Source organism: Emys orbicularis, chromosome 7, assembly GCF_028017835.1.
Source record: "Emys orbicularis isolate rEmyOrb1 chromosome 7, rEmyOrb1.hap1, whole genome shotgun sequence".
NCBI lineage: Eukaryota > Metazoa > Chordata > Testudines > Emydidae > Emys > Emys orbicularis.
Window position 1 is genome coordinate 87314646 of NC_088689.1, and position 20007 is coordinate 87334652.

Sequence of the window (20007 nt, forward strand, 5' to 3'; positions counted from 1 at the left end):
CCTCCCAACCTCCGGCGGCCCCTCAGCGCTCGGGGGCCGGAGCCGCTAGGGCTCAGCTGCCCGGGCGCCTTGCGAACGTTACTGCTGCTGCCATAGAGATCGACAGGGGCCTCCCTCTACCATAGAAAGCACCGCACGTAAACACAAGCCCGCCTTCCTCTCTATGGTACAGCTCCTTACGTCACTGCTATGGCCACCTTGGATGTGGGCAACCTCCCTCAGTCACCTAAGCAGCCATTACAGATGTGGGCGTCCTTCCCGGCGGCCATCTTAGAATTTGAAAATTAATGCCCCCAGTATTGGTGCTAGCAGCTAGTCTCTCTAGCGTGGGCCTGCTGATGTAGCCCATACCACAGGTCTCCTGCCCAAATGAGGGGCTGCTCTGATTGTCTTCTGGCTTGGAGCCAAAACTCTTCACTTGAGTGGCACAAATGAAGAGGAGAGCAGCATGTGCCTCCCTACACACCCTCTCAGGGCAGCTGAGTTACCCAGAGACAGCAGGCCCAGCATGCACCCCTCCACCGCAAGCCAAGCAGCATGCGGCCCACCTAGAAGACAGGTCTCAGCATGCACCAGTCCATCTCAGGCCTACACTGATGCAGTCCATCTAGGAGACAGGTCCTACCATGCAATGCTCCGCCTCAAGCTCACAGCAGTGCAGTCCACCTAGGGGACAGGTTCCAGCACGCAGTGGTCCACTTCAAGCTCACAGTAGTGCAGTCCATGTAGGGGACAGGTCCCACTTGCAGCACTCCACCTCAATCTCCGCAGGTGCAGCCTACCTAGGAGATGTATGTCTGGTACCAGCTAGATCTGCCTAAGGTGGGAAATTGAAAACCTATGATTTCCACCATAGCTACTCCCCTGTCTCGAGGCCGAAGTTCTTTTGTCATAAGACAAAAAACAACCCTCCAGAAACGAAACCTCGTTTCTGTTCAGTGCCCCTTTCACAGCTGCAGCACTGAAAGGCTTGAGGCTTTGGACAGATATTTAAAGTTGAGATTTTTTCCTCTTACAAAATACCTAAACTAAACACAATGTTATAGTTGAAAATTTACACCCCATCATGGAAATAGTTAAGCATAAACCTGACTATTCACACACACACACACACACAGTTAGGTATTGCTTAAGTATTTTTAGGATTAGGATCTAAAATGTTAAAAAGTCAGTAGATTCTTAGTTACATCAGCTTTATCTCAGGATCCATATATCTTTAACCACTCATCACTTATGCTGGAGAATGCTCCTTGTTCCCCTTCTTGCCACATTTATTTGCCTGATTTACATCAAATTATATTTAACTAAATAATTCCTGATCTACCAACCTGCCACTTCTGGATTGGATAAGGCTATAGGTGTCTCCAGCTCATGAGAAAGTAAACAGCAGAAGGGCAGGAGCATGGAAGAAAGTTTTCTAAGCCAAGGAGGGGTAGGTACTTACATTTTTTTATTAAAGCTAATGTTTATATATATAATACACAGGTTAAGAAATGAGTGTCTGTACATCTGAGTATAGTTACTGCATTGGGGTTTGGACCTGTATGTGGAAAATGGGCAGGAATATGTGGAAGATGGGTTGGATGCATGTGTGCAAATGTAAGGCTAATGTTAGAACCATAATGGAGATTTGATTTTGTGACATTCAGTCACTCAGGTATAATGCAAAATGTTAATTTGGAAGAGCGAATATATTTTCTCTCTTAACTGTAATTAAAATGTTGTTTTGGCAGAGAGATTTTGCAAATCATTTTCTACAAACTTTGTTATAACTTCAAAAGTTCACTATTTGCTTTTTCCCTATTTGCCTAATGTTTAACCCCTGTTTTCACATTTGGTTGTTTATTAACAGACAGTAAACAGGGTACTATTTATTAGCACGTAACCCTTAAAGTAGAATTGCTCATTTTTCCAAGATGGAAAACCATCTGTTGTTTTACATTTTATTGGCATTGATTCCTGCGCTTGAAACATCAGACTTTTTTATAACACCTTTCAGGAACATCAAGGTAAGTAATTAAAATCCACCAGGTAGCTACTGCTTCCATGATTCATGCACCACTGAATGCACTAGGACCTAGGGTGGCCAGATGTCCCAGTTTTATCGGGACGGTCTTGATATTAGGGGCTTTGTCTTACATAGGACCCTATTGCCCCCCATCCCTGTCCCAATTTTTCACACTTGCTATCTGGTCACCAAACTAGGACCTTTGCCATTGACTTCTAGGGACACAGAATCAGACCTCAAGCAAACTGGGCAGGCATGCACCTCCTATGCTTCCAGTTGAATCAGGTGTCCCTGCTGTTCTGCTGGATATAGTGGTTATGCCAGGCAGACAGGGACCTTGCATACTTCTGAATGAACCAGGTAGGTTAAGCCGAGAGAACTCCCTCTGCTGCTGAACTTAACATGAAAATGGACACTTCCCTATCTGTTGAATTTATGAGGTAATTGAGGCAGTTGATCATCTGTAGGGCTGCACAATGCTCCTGAGTCATCTATTGTAGAAACTTCTGTATTTCTGTTTTTAAATCACTATCACTTTCCTTACTCATAATAACCTTCCTCTGTTCTTCTGTCCTTGCATCCCTCACCCAAATATAAAAGATGTTTTCAAGGTTTTTGTTTTTACAAAGGTAGAATAATAACTGTAGCACCTGATTATTGCACCTGAAAAATAAAACAAAATATTGGGGGTAAAAACCAACCAAAGAATATTAGATATCAGAGACACAAAATATTTTTCTGGTGATCATGTCCATTACCTGGGTGCCAGGACAGGATTGTACCCTTCAGTGTATTTTATGACAATATGGCAGAGCTTCCACCACATCTCTACGGGACACTTTTTTATACTTGACTAGATCTCAGTGTAAGAAAATGCTTCATGATATTCAGTCTAAATATTCTTTTTGCTCCATTTTGTGCCAATACGCCTAACAACAACAAACAGTTTTTCTTCCTTCTCTGTGTTTCCATGTTTCAAAGACTTGTAGATGGTTATGGTAAGCTCCGTTTGGTAGCACTGTTGTCTCAGGGAGTAGGGCAGAGAGTTAGACCACTTCATTTCCATTGACTGGTTGTATATACTTTAGCAAGTCTCTTAACCATTCTGTGCCTTAGTTTCCTTGTCTATAATGTTTATCCACCTTGTCAAAGTACTTTGAGATGTATGACAGAAAATGCTCTTGAAATGACATGTATTATTATTTAGAGAGACGGTGGGGGAGGTAATATTTTTTTATTGGACCAACTTCTGTTGGTGAGAGAGACAAGCTTTCGAGCTAACACAGAGCTCTTCTTCGGGTCTGGGAAACTAACCCAGCTACAACAACACTATATACAAGTGCCATTATTTAGTCATTATGTAACACAATTATAAAGTTGTACCTGTTTCCTGCTCTCTTCATAAATTAGATTCGCCCATGACACTTAATAATTGTTATTGTTCTCTGTATTTCCTCTGATGCTGAAACCTTTCTGAATTTAAGATGCCCACAGCTTTGTGCTATATTCCTGGTAAGGTATATGCAGAATCCTGTAAAGAGAAAAGCTGATTGTCCACTGTGGTATGCCACTTTTATGATGATATAATTCCATTGAAATAATGGAAATCCTTGTGTGGCATAGAGGTTCCTTCCCACCCCATTCCTGGCCCCCTGGGAGTAGGGGATATGGCTCGAGGGACGGGGTGTGACAGGAGCAGTTCTGTCCTCTGGTAATCGCCAACTGCCATTGGGGCCACAGGCAGACAGGTGTGATTTAGAGCAGCTCTGGGTCTGCTCTAACTTGCTCTTGGGGGGCCAAACCAACCCCAGGATCAGAGGTGCCATAAAACTCCCTTTGCACCTCCACCCCCTGCAGCTGTGCTAGGGCACAAAGTAAAATTGTCAATGGCAAAGCTTCTACTGGATAGACAGCCTTGGAAATTGAAGTCCTCTGCTTATTCACTGCATGGGTAGCAGTAGTAGAAGCTTCCTTACACTACCTTATTTATCAACTTAGCTTTGAAGGAACCTCATATAGGTGTATCGGGATTTTCAGTTTTCATGGCCTAGTAATTTCTTGGAGAAGTATAGTTCTTACAGAAACTATGATAAAGATATGTGAATGTAACACTTTTGCCAGGTGGAGTCGGCAGCAATAAGGGCTGGGTTCAATATCTAGGAGTTTCTCTGAACAATATAAAATAGAATTGGATATCTGAGGAAACTAAACACCAACCCAAAAGGCAGTACTTCTCCACTCACAAGCATCGAGTCTGTGTATAACAAAAAAAAACTTTTAACAAAAAGGAAAAGGGAACCCAGCATTAATTTTGGAAAACACCTCAATCATGATATGAAAGTATGTAACCATAAGGAAACACCCACCCCACAGTATGTTGGGCAGTCTCCTTTGCCTCAGTTTCCCATCTTGTGGTGTCAAAGGGTACATCCAGACTACCCGCCGTATCGGTGGGTAGCGATCGATTTATCGGGGATCGATATATCGCGTCTCGTTAAGACGCGATATATCGATCCCCGAATGTGCTCCCCGTCGACTCCGGAACTCCACCGGAGCGAGCGGCGGTAGTGGAGTCGACGGGGGAGCCGCGGCCGTCGATCCTGCGCCGTGAGGACCCAAGGTAAATCAATCTAAGATACTTCGACTTCAGCTACGCTATTCACGTAGCTGAAGTTGCGTATCTTAGATCGATCCTCCCCCCCAGTGTAGACCAGCCCAAAGTTAATGAACAAATGTCCCTTTAATATGCCACTCCCCTTTCCCTCCACTGCATCCCACTCACACTTGGTTATCCCTGGCCAGCAAAGACCCAGAGTTCAGAGCTGCGTTCACTTGAGTTCACCTCCGACCCCTGTAAGGGGGGGGGGGCATCGAGCAATATCTCTGCTGCTGCCACTTGCCTCTGCAACTGCTTGCTGCTGCTGCTGCCTCTGCAACTGGCACCTCTCTGCTGCCACCTTAGTTATTTTTCACTGCAACACTGTCCCCACACCAGTTCTAAGGCTTAGCCCCTAGACCTGCTCATCAGTGATTTCAGCTCTTGTAATCATGAACAGAAACAAGGACTCTCAACTGAATCCAGTCAGCTCTGTCTTTAAACACTAGAGAGGGGAGGGATTTTAGGCAGAGTCCATATCCTCAGGAACACGTGTTCTTCCACCCTCTCATTTTCACTGGGATTTAGCATCCCTACCTTCTGCTTAGCAAGTGGGGTTCAGTTTAGGGGATCAGAGCAGGCTAGGTACAGTTCTATTGCCCTTTACTCATACAATAAAAATAACATTTCATTACCCCTGCATTCAATACTAACATGAGCTGTAACCCAAAACCAGCCAAAACTGAACCCTTCTGCAAAGCAGTTCTGTCTGGTGAACACCCAGGCAGAATACGTGTATCTGTGCCTGAAGTCTTTTTCCCCAGGGAAAACATTGAGACCCTGCTTGTCCCTCTCTTTTATGAATCCACAATCAAAATTTCTTAACTGGATACACTATAGAGCTGAAGGTTGTAAGTGACTCTAGGCAGGAAAACAAACATTTCATGGTGAAAATAACAACTGTTTTGGTTTTGTGAGAAGTGGCACAAGCAAAAAATAAAAATAAATTCTTTGCCAGTGGAGTGGATTTTTTCACATGGCTCTAAGTCTAAGTCTAGTAGACAGGTCACCCAGTTGGCTGTAATATAACCAAAGAACAGATTTTAAAAGTGTCTTGAAGCTGTTTTTTTCACTATATGGAAATTCAAAGTCACTTGACATTTCAGAGTAATTCTAACTTTTCACTCCCTGGAGTCTGTACCTCAGTGCATGATTTATAAAGTTGCAATTATTATTTGCAATGAGTGGGTGCATGTAATCTCTGGTGTATGTTCAGAGGGCTATAGCCAGGACCTTCCATTTGGATGAAGCACTGAGGAAAGTTACAAGAGCAATGGTGGGAAATTTTGATGTCAATTGTATTAGAAGTAGTAGTAATAAAAGTTATGTATGTAATGCCTAACAGTTACACAGGGTGAGACACATTCTCTACTCCTTGTTTGAAGACAGATAAAACACGGGACAACGGTCCAGGGAAAGGAGAGATGAGATTATAAGCAAGAAGGTAGGGAGAAATTGCTGAAGGAGGAATATGATGAAGAAAAGGCGCTCTTAATAGAAAATGGATATTGTCTGTCTCAGGCATAGTGGGCAGCACAGTCAAAGACATGAAGCTGATCCCATGAAAGAGACAAAGGCAGCAGTAAGACAAGGTGCTTTTTATGAGATTTGGGACCTAATACAACTTTCATTCCTTCCATTGATTTGAAGTTAATTGAAAGACTTCAATGAGAGTTGAATAGACCTGTAGGAAGCAAATTGAGGAGTAGGTGGAAATGGCCTGTGTTATGCAGGATTATCATAATGAAACCAGATTATCATAATGATTCCAATTTGAAAATCTACAAAATGAAAACGGTTATAAGTGGATCACGATTAAATAGAGAGTGAGGACAAGGAGTTCGAATATGACCTAGTCAGAAGCAGTGAGGCAATGAAGGTATTGAAGGATAGATGTGTGAGACATGTTCAATGAGGAGAACTTTAACAGCAATATTTTGGATAGCGTAGAGAGGAGAGAAGAGAGGGGAGAACTGGAAAAGAGGAGGTTACAGTTATCAAGGTGAAAGATGACTGAGTTGTAGCAGTGAAGACAGTAATAAAAGGGTGTATTTTGCTGATATAATGAGGTGACAGGACTTTGAGTGAGTAAGTATGGGCGAGATGGGTGAAGAAGAATCAAAGATGACACTGAGGCCGTGAGACAGGAAGGAGAGTGCAGTTTTCACTAGGATAGAGAGACAGAGAAAGGGGATAAGTAGGAAAGAAATTCAATTTTGGAAAGATTGAGTTTGAAATGGCAGGTGGGCATTCATAAGTAGACATCTGAGTCACACCTGGAGAGGTGAGACTGGACAGAGGTATATATAGGAATCACTTGCATGGAGGTGGCAGTTGAGAACATAAGAGTAGTTGGGGTGCCAGAGAGACAGAGTAGGTAGAAATAAGATTCTAGCCAGAAAGAAAGCATTGTCCAGTGGTTAGGGCACTAGCCTAGGAATTGGGAGACCTGTCTTCAAGTCTCTGTTTTCCATGGACTTCTTCCTTTGTAACCTTGGGCAAGTCACTTAGGTCCAGCTCTCAAATGTATTTGGGCATCTAGTTCCCCATTGGTAGGTGACTAAATACTTTTGAGAATCTAGGTGTCTGACTCTCAATTCTCCATCAGAAAAATGCGGGTAATAGCATTGCCCTACCTCACAGGGGTATGTGTGTGAGGATAAATCAATTAAAGACCATGAGGTGGTACTGTGGTAATGTGGGGCATATCCATACCTTCAATAGTAATATGTCGGTTAACATCTCAGTATATTTGCTTCCATGTTAGGTAGAGTGTATAAATATGACAAGCCAGTTTTCCAAAAACAGAATGTCACCAATAAGACTTTGAACCAAGAGAAAGAAGGAATTTGTGATCAAAATTCCTGGCGTTCATTTTGAAATAGTGACCTTCCCTGACCTGTAAAATTGCCTTTTTTCTTATTTGCACAGCCCACCTACAGTGGGAGCAAACATACTGATTTAAAATAAACATTAATTTCTGGAAACCTCTCTATGTTTACACCCTTTCATAGTGACCTCATCCACCACCATGGTCCAGCAGAAATACTGTCACTTATAACAGTGGTTCACAAACTGGGGGGCATGCCCCCCTGTGGGGCACAAGAGGTTCTCTAGGGGTGCACAAAGAAACTGGGATCCCACAGATCCTGCAGGACCTGCTGCCATAATAGCGGGAGTGGGATAAAAATAGAGTGAGTATTGCAGTATAAAAATAGAGTGAGTACTGCGGGGTGGGGCAGGAGCGGGATTTAAAAAAACAGTCCTCCTGCACCGCAAATGACATGAACGCCCTGGCCAGCAGCCACTGCTATCTGGCCACCCAGCTTTGAAGGCAGCACTGCCGCCAGCAGCAGCACAGAGATAAGGGATTACCTCAGATTACAAGTAATAGAGGGGGGCACAACAAATACTGTGAATGGTAAAGGGAGGGTGCGACTGGAAAAGTTTGCGCACCACTGACTTATAAGATGGTGTGAAAATTGTGGCCAGATGGGCTGAAGCAGCACAAATATATGGACAAGTAAGCATCAAGGACGTATACATGTATGTCTAAATATTTTGGGTTTCACATAATTAGCTCAAGTTTACAAACCCCCTTTTCCCCCAGGGAGATTCCATTTCTTTAAAAAGGCCAAATTGCTCTCGATGTGGGAAATACCTACCTAAAGGCCAGGAAACTGAGTTCCCAAACTGGAGTTTCTCTCTGATCATGCCATTAGGTGGACCAGGTTGTTCCCCGGGTGGAATGAAAAGGGATTAAACCCTTGAAACCCATGGATCTTGGGACACTCAGGCCTGGTCTACACTAGGCTTTTATGTCGAATTTAGCGCCGTTACATCGAATTAACCCTGCACCCGTCCACACCACGAAGCTATTTAGTTCGACATAGAGCTCTCTTAAATTCGACTTCTGTACTCCTCCCCAACGAGAGGAGTAGCGCTAAATTCGAAATGGCCATATCGAATTAGGCTAGGTGTGGATGGAAATCGACGGTAATAGCTCCGGGAGCTATCCCAAAGTGCACCACTCTGTTGACGCTCTGGACAGCAGTCCGAGCTCGGATGCTCTGACCAGCCACACAGGAAAAGCCCCGGGAAAATTTGAATTCCTTTTCCTGTCTGGGCAGTTTGAATCTCAGTTCCTGTTTGGACATCGTGGCGAGCTCAGCAGCACTGGCAACGATGCAGAGCTCTCCAGCAGAGATGGCCGTGTAATCTAATAGAAGGAGGGCCCCAGCATGGACTGATAGGGAAGTCTTGGATCTTATCGCTGTGTGGGGTGATGAGTCCGTGCTTTCAGAGCTGCGCTCCAAAAGACGGAATGCAAAGATCTACGAGAAGATCTCTAAAGCCATGGCAGAGAGAGGATACAGCCGGGATGCAACGCAGTGCCGCGTGAAAATCAAGGAGCTGAGACAAGGCTACCAAAAAACCAGAGGCAAACGGACGCTCCGGATCCCATCCCCACACATCCCGTTTCTACGAGGCACTGCATTCCATCCTAGGTGCGTCCGCCACCACTACCCCACCACTGACCGTGGACTCTGAGGATGGGATATTGTCCGCGGCAGGTTCCTCGTCGGACATGGTAGCGGACGGGGAAGATGAAGAAGGAGATGAGGAGGACGAGGCAGTCGACAGCGCTGGCACCGCTGATTTCCCCGACAGCCAGGAGCTCTTCATCACCCTTACCGAGATCCCCTACCAACCGTCCCCATCCCTTACCCCGGAGACAGAATCAGGGGAAGGATCAAGCAGTAAGTGCTTTAAATATCTAAACATTTATTTTTACAAGAACTGAAATATGTATAATATTAACAATGGCTTTTTCCTAAAGTGCTTAAACATGTAAACAATTATCTGCAAAAAAACTGGAATATTTACAATAGTAACAAAGGGTTTTTCATGATTTGTCTGCCTTAGGCTCTTCACAATTTAGTCCCAAGTATTTAAAATTTTTTTTACAATGTCCGGTAAGTCATGATTATGCTGCCCAAGACGCTCCACTCTTTAGTCCCAGTGCACCTACGCGAAAATCCGGTCAATATGGCCGGGGATAGAGGCGAAATCCTCATAGGAGAACTCCTCGTAGGTCTCATGAAGGTACATTTCCAGCCTGTTCATCAGGTTCCTGGGTAGGGCGATCTTATTGGGCCCTCCGTGGTAGGACACGTTTCCGCGCCACGACACCATCAGGTACTCTGGTATCATTGCCCTGCAGAGCATGGCGGCAAACGGCCCTGGTTTCTGAAGGCTTTCTCGAAGCATCCTTTCCCTCTGGGACTCCGAGATCCTCAGCAGGGTGATGTCGCTCATGACGCCCTGCTTTGAATTAGGGAGGGGAATGTTAGTATTGGGACTGCTTTACAGCCACGCGGTGGAGGGAGAGGGGCAGCATACAGGGATCTTTCCCTGGGACAGCCGCGAGGGGGTGGGACAGGGGCATAGTTCATGCTGTCCTGATTGCTGGCAGCAGAGACTGGCATTGCTTTCAATGTGAAAGGAGGCCAGTGCTACTAGTACAGTTTTAAGCAGCCAGAAGTCTACGGCTTACCATGATTGCACGCTACAGAAGTTCAGGTGTCCTGCCACGCTTCTCAGATAACTGCAAGACCACTGCAAGACCCCAGGCACTGAAGGCGAGGGCCGAAAATTCGACCTTGTCCTGAGTGCGCATGTGAGAGGTGCAGTGCATGGTCTTGTTCACAGAGAAAGACTAGGTTCTTTGTACACAACTTCATTTATCTGTCTCAGGAATTCACTCCATTTTTCCCATTCACACAGACACATCTGCGACTGTCTCCCAACCCAGCCTGTCAGCACACTCCCAGAGGCTAGCGCAGATTGGGCGGAGGAAGAAGAAGACGCGGGAGGACATGTTCTCAGAACTAATGAGCTGCTCCCGAGCCCAGGCAGCCCAGCAGACACAGTGGAGGGAGAACTTGTCACAAATGCACCGAGCAGTCATGGAACGGGAGGAGAGGTGGCGTCAGGAGGACCAGCAGGCTACTGAAAAGCTGCTTGGACTTCTGAGGGAGCAAACGGACACGCTCCGGCGCCTTGTGGATGTTCTGCAAGACCGGAGGCAGGAGGACAGAGCCCCGCTGCAGTCTATCTCTAACCGCCCTCCCCCGCCACCAAGTCCCACACCCCCCTCACCCAAAGTACAAAGAAGGAGGGGCGGCAAGGGCCGTTAAAACTTTCAGTCAACCCCTGCAGACTGCTCTAGCACTAGAAGGCTCTCATTCCCCAAAATTTTAAAAGTCCTTTCCTACACACCTCACAGAAGCCCCCGTGCAAGTTTCAACCCCCACGTTTCATGTGTGGTTCATAATAAAATATTCGTTTCTGTTAATTACTGTTTTCATGATTTTCTTTTGGAGGACAGTCTGTCTGAAGGAGGGGAAGGGGCTTGGTAATTGGACAGGACAGTCACCTTTAGCAGGGTACAGAGGCGGGGTCAGGTCCAGCATCAGGACACATACCCAGTGCAGTGACTAGTGACCCTGGTCAATCTGGGAGGTGGTTTTCATGTTGGGGGGGGGGGGGGTTGCTCTGTGACTTTGTGGCGGGGGAGGGCAGTTACAGATCTAATGCATCACAGAGCCGCGCAGCAGGGGAGCTGTAACCCTCCTCCCCCTGCCAGACAGTCACATAGCCGACACATACACGCTGTCCCGCCCAGGAGGGCTGGCAGGCTCTGTTGAAACAACCAGTCCACCACTGCGGAGCCTGTCATTCCTGGAGTTTAGAAGCATCATTTGCATCACAACACTAAACCCGCACCCCGCCACAGTCTGCGTCCCAGGTTTAAAACATTCCCGCGAAAACAGTAATAAAGACAACGGTGTTCATTAACAAAACAGAACAGATTTTATTTTTTGGGAAGGGGGTGAAGGGGGTATGTAACTGGAGAGGATAGTCAACGGTAACTGGGTAAAGAAACGGTGGCAAGTTCAGCTTCTGTGTCCACAAACTTAAACATCACTGGTGACCCTGCTCAGTCTGGAAACTGTCTTTCAAAGCCTCCCGGATGCACAGTGCGTCCCGCTGGGCTCTTCTAATCTCCCGGCTGTCTGGCTGGGAGTAATCAGCAGCCAGGCGATTTGCCTCAACCTCCCACCCCGCCATAAAGGTCTCCCCCTTGCTCTCACAGAGATTGTGGAGCACACAGCAAGCTGCAATAACAATGGGGATATTGGTTTCGCTGAGATCACAGCGAGTCAGTAAGCTTCTCCATCTCCCCTTGAGACGGCCAAAAGCACACTCCACCACCATTCTGCACTTGCTCAGCCGGTAGTTGAACAGTTCTTTTTCCGTGTCCAGGGCGCCAGTATAGGGCTTCATGAGCCAGGGCATTAGCGGGTATGCTGGGTCCCCGAGGATCACTGTAGGCATCTCCACATCCCCAAGAGTTATTTTGTGGTCCAGGAAGTAAATACCTTCCTGCAGCCGTCTAAACAGACCAGAGTTCCTGAACACGCGAGCGTCATGAACCTTGCCCGGCCATCCAACGTTGATGTTAGTAAAACGTCCCTTATGGTCCACCAGTGCTTGCAGCACCATTGAAAAGTAGCCCTTTCGGTTGATGTACTGGCTGGCCTGGTGGTCCGGTCCCAGGATAGGGATGTGAGTTCCATCTATAGCCCCACCGCAGTTTGGGAATCCCATCGCGGCGAAGCCATCTATGATGGCCTGCGCGTTTCCCAGGGTCACTACCTTTGACAGCAGTACCTTCACGATTGCCTTGGCTACTTGCATGACAACAACCCCCATGGTAGATTTGCCCACGCCAAACTGGTTCGCGACTGACCGGTAGCTGTCCGGCGTTGCAAGCTTCCAGAGGGCTATGGCCACTCGCTTCTGGACAGTCAGGGCTGCTCGCATCCGGGTGTCCTTGCGCTTCAGGGCAGGGGACAGCAACTCACAAAGTTCGAGGAAAGTCCCCTTCCGCATGCGAAAGTTTCGCAGCCACTGGGATTCATCCCAGACCTGAAGCACTATGCGGTCCCACCAGTCCGTGCTTGTTTCCCGGGCCCAGAATCGCCGTTCAACAACATCCATATGCCCCATTGCCACCGTGATGTCCTCGGCACTGGGTGTCGTGGTTTCAGACAGGCGTGTGCTACTCTCGGAGTTCAGGTCCTCACCCCGCTGCCGTAGCCTCCTCGCCTCATTTCTCTCTATCTGCCTCTGGGAAAGGTCGATGATGAGCTGCGATGCGTTGACAACGGCCACAACTGCAGCGATTGTCGCAGCGGGATCCATGCTCGCAGTGCTGTGGCGTCCGCGCTGTCACTGACCAGAAAAGTGCGCGAACTGATTTCCCGCCGGCGCTTTCAGGGAGGGAGGGAGGGCGGTAGTGACGGACGGATGAGGACAGTTACCCAGAAGCACCCTCGACAAATTTTTTTACCCAGAAGGCAATGGCGGCTCAACCCAGAATTCCAATGGGCAGCGGGGACTGCGGGAACTGTGGGATAGCTGCCCACAGTGCACCGCTTCCAATGTCGACGCTTGCCCCATTAGTGTGGACTGACAAAGTCGAATTACTGTCCTTAGTGTGGACACACACGTTCGACTTTGTAATATCGATTCCACATATTCGATTTAACTAAAATCGAACTACTCTCGTAGTGTAGACATACCCTCAGAGGTTCTTCAATTATTTCTGCTTTGTGCAGCAGACAGGAGCATGTACAACCAGAAGTCTGTGCTATATGTTAAGGACTGAAGAGACACCCTCCCCCCAAACAAACAAACAAAATCCACCACTACCACCAATCCAGGCTAGTACATGTGTGTCCTCTGTGTGGCATTTAAATTGTATTTAATTTTTCATTAGAATTTTTCTCTTTCCCCTCTCTCTTTCTTTCAGTTTGTCTGTATTTGTTTTTCATTCTGTCCCCATCTTTGCTCCTTTTTCAGTGTCTCCTGAGCAAAACACAAACCCAGCAACATTCAAGTTCTAACTTTCAAATCCACAATTGTTGAGACCCATTATTAGCTAATCAGGGCCGCAGGGTTTGGCACCTTATAAACAGAATAAATGGGCCAGATCCTGAATGACTCACTCGTTCTTTCTTGGGAAAAACTCCTATTGTCTCCCACTGACTGCTCGTATATACCCAGATTTAACTCCATCACCCAATAACTTACCTAGAAATAACTTACCTGGCATATGGTACCAGAACACAAGGATGAATCAACCTTGAATTTACTAACTATGGGCTGGCTCTACACTGCTCACTCACACAAAACTCCCATTTGATTTGGAAGATGCTAAAGTGCTATATAGATGCTGAAGTGCTATCTAGATGCTAAGTAGGTTTATCTGTATTCATATTCTCACAATAGTCATGAGACAATTTTTCAATTTCTTCTCTTTACAGAAGCGAAGTGCTGATGACTTGGTAAGTTCTCTTCTCATTTATAACTGAGGATATTGTACCAATTGAGGGTTTGTTTTTATCCAGGCTGCAGTGATGGATTCAAATTTCAGTTAATAAAATACTCTTACTATTTTAAAGACTTGTGTCATACTACAATGAGCACAGCATGAGTAATTGTTATTTCTAGGTACACATGGTAAATGGTGCATGCTAGTCTCTGAAGGGTTTGGTTTAGTTAATCATAATATTCAGTAATATCCCAAATTCAGAGTCTGTCAGACTCTGTGCAGTAAAAAGAGAATAAACAAATAATAGCTAATCCCATGTTGTATTTCAACAAATAATAAAACTGTTTGGCATTGTCTCTATGCCTCTACAGAAACATTTTATCTTCTTTTTAAGTATTTCATTCAAGGAAGGCAAGTGGCTTTATCTTTAAGGCTGATGCCAGTTGGCATTTAGACCCCAATTCAGCAGTCCATCCCACTTAAGCACAAATCTAAATACTTAGCGAATCAGCCAGGCTGCAGTCATCTATCTCCTCTCATCCCCAGCCATAAGAATCCTGGGGCACTTCTAAATATTATTCTTGCACAAAGGGTACATGTTGTTGCTGAAGAGTTACCTAAATAGTTGTATCTATCTATTTAGCTATGTGCTTATGTAGCCCCATCACCATAGTAAATGAGCACCTCCCAAGTATTTGAAAAAGATACAGTAACAATCTTCCTCCCCCATTACTTCCTTCCCAGCATGTGGAAGAAATAACTCCTGTTTAAGTCGTCCACAGGCCTTGTGATGGATCTCTATTTAGGGGGTGAATTTTTCCCTTAGAATATCAAGGAGGATAACCTGAAATGAAATTGAGTCTATATGTGGCACTTTTATACAAAGGCACTTTTAGGTGTGTGCTGCACGAGCCAGCCATTCAGCTGCTGTTTACAGCAATCATTGGTATCAGAAGCCAGAGGTATATTGTTGTGTACACCCAATACTGAGCATGCACAGGAGTTATGGATGCAATAAAAGAAAATTATTTCAAAATGTTATAAATACCTGAAAGTAGGAGCTTATAGTAGCAGTGCCAGCTCAACTCTAGAGATAACATTTTGCTACTGAGGTTATAGTTACTGTTAATAGAACAATTATTTTCACATAGTAGCCTGATTGTGGACAATATTAAAAACACTCAAGCAAACTTCATTGTACCCTAGTGGTCCTGAACAAATACAGAACTTGTTCTTTTCTGTTATGCAGTGAAATGCTAGGACTCTCTACTATGATTATTTCTGTTTTATTGAGTTATTACTGATTTACACAATGTTCAAATGTAACTGGTGGTTATTTTGCCATCTTTTATTCTTCAGATTGTCAATGGCATAGAAATCTACAGCATGAAAATTGACAGCAAAGTGACTTCCCGATTTGCCCACAATGTCATCACTAGCCGAGCTGTCAATCGTGCCAATGTGTCTAAGGAAGTGGTTTTTGATGTGGATCTCCCTAAGACAGCCTTCATTACCAATTTCAGCATGTGAGAAGAACTTATATTTCTAGCACAGACTAAGGATCTGTCTGGGTTTAATACAGAGAAATATAGACTAGCAGCATTAAGAATCTGAACTGAGATCTTTATTTTTACTTTACTATTAGGTTGATTTTTAAATGTTATTTGGACAAAGTTAATGATACAAATATAGATGCAGGGTATTTGTGGGACCTTCAGACAGTTGTGCATTTGTGGACAAGACCACTAATTTGCAATTTTTTTCTACCCATCTGCAGAGGCCTGAAGGAAAATTTCCAGAAATACCACTTGTTCAAACCTGGGATCTCTAGAAAGATGTTCCATTGCCTACAGTTTTTCCATCATGATCTTATAACTTAATTTATTCCATTATTGTAGAAGCAATGTTTGAACATAGTAGCTGAAAGCAGATGAAGGCCAAAAAATGGAGGAAAATATCACACCTTTTTGTCTTTAGTTACAGTATGTCATCTGGTGTCATTGTTCAAAACATGATATTCACGATGCCATGGTATAAGAGTTTGCCAAAGATTTGAATAGTGGTTACCATCAGCCCAATATTGGGCTCATTTATTTTCAGAGGAGGAATTGGTCTTGATCTGGTAAGGTGTAGAACTCTTAACTCCAACTGAAGTAACTGGAAATTGAAGGTGTTCATCACCTCACAGGAAGTGCTCAGCACTTGGCAAGATCAAATCTAGAAACTGCTTGTTAGCAAACAAGATAATGAACAGAGGATAACCAATAATAATGTTTTCATGTGTCAGTACAAATCATTCAGCTAAATTAGATACTTTTTCATCTGTAGGACAATTGATGGTGTTACCTATCCTGGGACTATAAAAGAAAAGGAAGTTGCAAAAAAGCAATATGAGAAGGCTGTTTCACAGGGACAGACTGCGGGTCTCGTCCGGTAAGAATGCTGACTTACAGTGGGCTTAAACTTTTCATTTCCATATTCCAGCATCCTATAGCTAAAAATGAAATTAAGAATGTATTTTATAGCCTCTGTTAAAAGTTCATACTTTATATGAAAAAAGGATATTGGTTATAATGTAATAGAGACATGACTTCTGATTGGTCAGGGGATATCCATTATTGTGAAAGATTTAATTATGCAACCCTACTAATTGAATAATACATACTCATGTGATTAGTCCCACTCCGCTACCTGTGTAAATGCTTCTCAGTATGAGTTAGTGATAAAGAATGAGACCCAGAAATCTCATTTCTCTTGTATTCATTTTTGTGGGCCAGACTATGCCTGGCTCTTGAGCAGGCGCACAATAGGAGAGAAAGGACAAGCAGCCTTTTTTCTTATTTGTAATTAGTTTAACATTTCTAGGGCTTCTGGGAGAAAAACTGAAAAGTTCACTGTTTCAGTCAACATTGCAGCAGCCAGCAAAGTCACTTTTGAGCTCACCTATGAGGAACTGTTGAAGAGAAACTTTGGAAAATATGAGATGCTCATTAAAGTAAAACCAAAGCAGCTCATCAATCACTTTGAGGTAAATGGCATTGTGAATTAAATTGTACCTTGCAGTGGTTACATTCTGTAGTTACAGAAACTCAAGATGCATTGAAATCTTGTGCATCTTTTGGAATATATGCATAACAGATGAAGCGGGATACTGTGTTTGTCCACAGCAGTTCACAATTGAAGGGAAGGTCCCCAACCAATATCTTGTGGGCAGTGGTGATTATGAACCAGGTTGAAAGCCTCAAACAATGTATTTTATTACTGGTTTGCATACATAAGCTTCACTAGTTGGGACAAGCAATAAGCCCTACAAAACTAGGATATATTGGAGAGTGGGAAAGTCATTAACACAACTGAGAACAGGATGAACATGAGACACTCCTCTCACAAATGCCTTAATAGAATAGCCCAAACCTTGATCAAACTGATGCCAAACAATGCTGCCTGAATTCATAGAGACACACAAACTGTACCCTAGGATTCAAACCAAGGTCTCTTCAGTGCCAGAGGTTGTTTGAACACTCGCTTTATCTGCCCTGCTAAAATCTACCTGTAGTTCAATAGCTTTCTCTCATGTGTGCCCAGGAGATGCTTTAAAAGGATATACTCTGAAGATGGTCATAAAAAAATGCTTAAATCATTATATGCAGCACTATGCACAAGACCAAAACCATACTGCAGCATAAACAAATCATAACCAGATATGGCCTCCTGGTACTGGCTGTATGGTATTTTCAGAGGAAATGAGTGGTTCTTCAACATCTGACCCAAATTCTTGTGAGCAGTTAGTAAAACAGTAACTTTCAGTTGTGTTTCTTTTTTAAATCTCCAGGTGGAAGATAGGTAGGTCACATCTAACTACTTGAGGATTTCTGATTCAAATATGAATGCTACTTTGCATTATAAAGGCAGATTTCCCCTTTACTAAGAAATTCCCTATTCTGCATATAGAGTTGCTCATTGTCCTCCATCTAAGTTGTTATAGTTGTGGGTTTATCTATGACAGCGTATTTTCAATGAATGTTTCAGATCCAGGCAAACATCTTTGAACCCCAAGGTATCAGTGAGCTGGAAGCACAAGGATCATTCATCACCAATGACCTGTCACAAGTTATTAAAAAATCTTTCTCAGGAAAAAAGGTACAATGGCTAATAACCTTAGTAGAGAATTAATTTCTTATATTTTTTCTGCATTCTAACAAAGTCAGCTCATTCTGAAATAATACATCAGCACAATATATTGAGTTAATGCAAATGTAAATGTATTGTACTGGCCAGTAGTGGGGCTGGATGGGATAATACAGCTCTTTTCCATCTCTAATGCCTCTCTTCCCAGGGTTGCTCTAAATCATGCCAGCTTATAACAGCCTTCTATGGATTATTACACTAGCACAGAATATCCAGGTGCTCTGGCCATGCCCTTTCCCTCCCTCCCTCCTAATAAAACCCCTCAACTGGGGCCAGGAAAGGAGCTGACCTAGAGGAATTACACATGCTTTACATGAACCAAAGTGCGTGGGGGGGTCCCTTTGCCCTCTGGCATTACAGGGTATTCTTTAGGGGCCACCTACAGCCCTTTTATGCCACTGAAGGTGACATAAAGAAACCACAGAATAAGGAAAAATTCAGGAGATTGAATTTAAATTGACCCTATTGCTTTTTAAATAATTAAGTGTGAGGAAACAGGGTTTTAGTTCGAGACCTCGAAATTGAGCCTTAGCCTACTGGTATTTCTGCTCTGACATCTTCTTCTTGTTATTATTTGTTATATGTATTACAGTAGTGCTTTAGGCCAAGTCCCTTTGTGCTAGGCAGTGCACAGACAAAGAGGTGGTTCTTAGATAGGCAGGTGACTGACCCTTTTGCTGTTGTGCCCACGTAGCTAGAACTTGCTGTCCATAAGCAGACACCTTGCATTTTACTTCCCCACTTTCAAACAACATCTAAAATCACCCCCTTTGCAGGAGCACTTTTTAGTATAATTGGTTTTGTATATGTGTATGATGATGTAGTTAATATTTTCATCTCTTTAACAGTTGCTGAGGAGAGGGCTTTATAATAATATTTTATTATTTATGCATTTTTATTACCTTGCATAAACTCAGTTACTCAGAATAATAAAATATTGACTTGGGTATAGATAACTTGTTTAAAATGGCATCTGTTTTATAAAACTCTGTTTTATCATATTGACTTTCACATTTCTGTACATACATTTGTCTAAAACACAAACCTTCTCATGTTTTGTATTTTACATTCATTTATTAAAGTTTGAGTCTAATGAGGGCTTCTGCTTTCAGGGCCATGTGTCTTTCAAGCCAACCATTGATCAACAGCGAACCTGTGCAAATTGTTCAACATCACTGTTGGATGGAGATTTTACAATAAAGTATGATGTGAAGAGAGACAGTCCAGGTGATTTACAGGTAAATTCAATACTTTACAATTTCATCTGGGCATGCTTAGTAAATTGAAGTCACATTATTTTACACATCTTCTTTTTTTCAGATTGTCAATGGATACTTTGTACACTTTTTTGCACCAACAAATCTTCCAAATTTTCCAAAAAACGTGGTTTTTGTAATAGACATTAGTGGCTCAATGTCTGGAATAGGAATACAACAGGTAATTGATTACATTTACTATAAAGTCAGTCCTGGTGTGCCAGGTTCTAGGGAGCCTAGTACCCAGTGGAGGTACTAGACACTTCTTATCATGAGCAGGTGTTCAAAGTCTCAGCCTACGCCAAAACTATAATCATGGATGTTTTCAAGCTATATTTTTATATCTTCAAAATTCTAAACCAAAGTATCTATAAAAGGCCTCCCCACGCTCTGGGTATCCTGTAAGTTAAAACACATGTATAATATTGTCTATTGTTTCCCTTTTCTATATCTTTTGTACCCTCTTCCAGCCTGGGTGATGGGAAGCACCTTACTG

At 43.8% G+C, this 20007-nt stretch overlaps 1 protein-coding gene across 1 annotated transcript in view; it reads left to right on the forward strand.

The window, feature by feature from the left end:
- The first annotated feature begins 1916 nt into the window (after positions 1-1916).
- The window catches only part of LOC135881970 (inter-alpha-trypsin inhibitor heavy chain H3-like), a 40779-nt gene continuing 22688 nt past the window's right edge, over positions 1917-20007 (forward strand). The window contains exons 1-8 of the mRNA XM_065408747.1: positions 1917-2009; positions 14060-14080; positions 15427-15593; positions 16396-16500; positions 16933-17095; positions 18097-18207; positions 19368-19493; positions 19576-19692. Of these exons, the coding sequence (XP_065264819.1) occupies positions 1917-2009; positions 14060-14080; positions 15427-15593; positions 16396-16500; positions 16933-17095; positions 18097-18207; positions 19368-19493; positions 19576-19692 (903 nt within the window). The remainder of the gene's footprint in view (positions 2010-14059; positions 14081-15426; positions 15594-16395; positions 16501-16932; positions 17096-18096; positions 18208-19367; positions 19494-19575; positions 19693-20007) is intronic.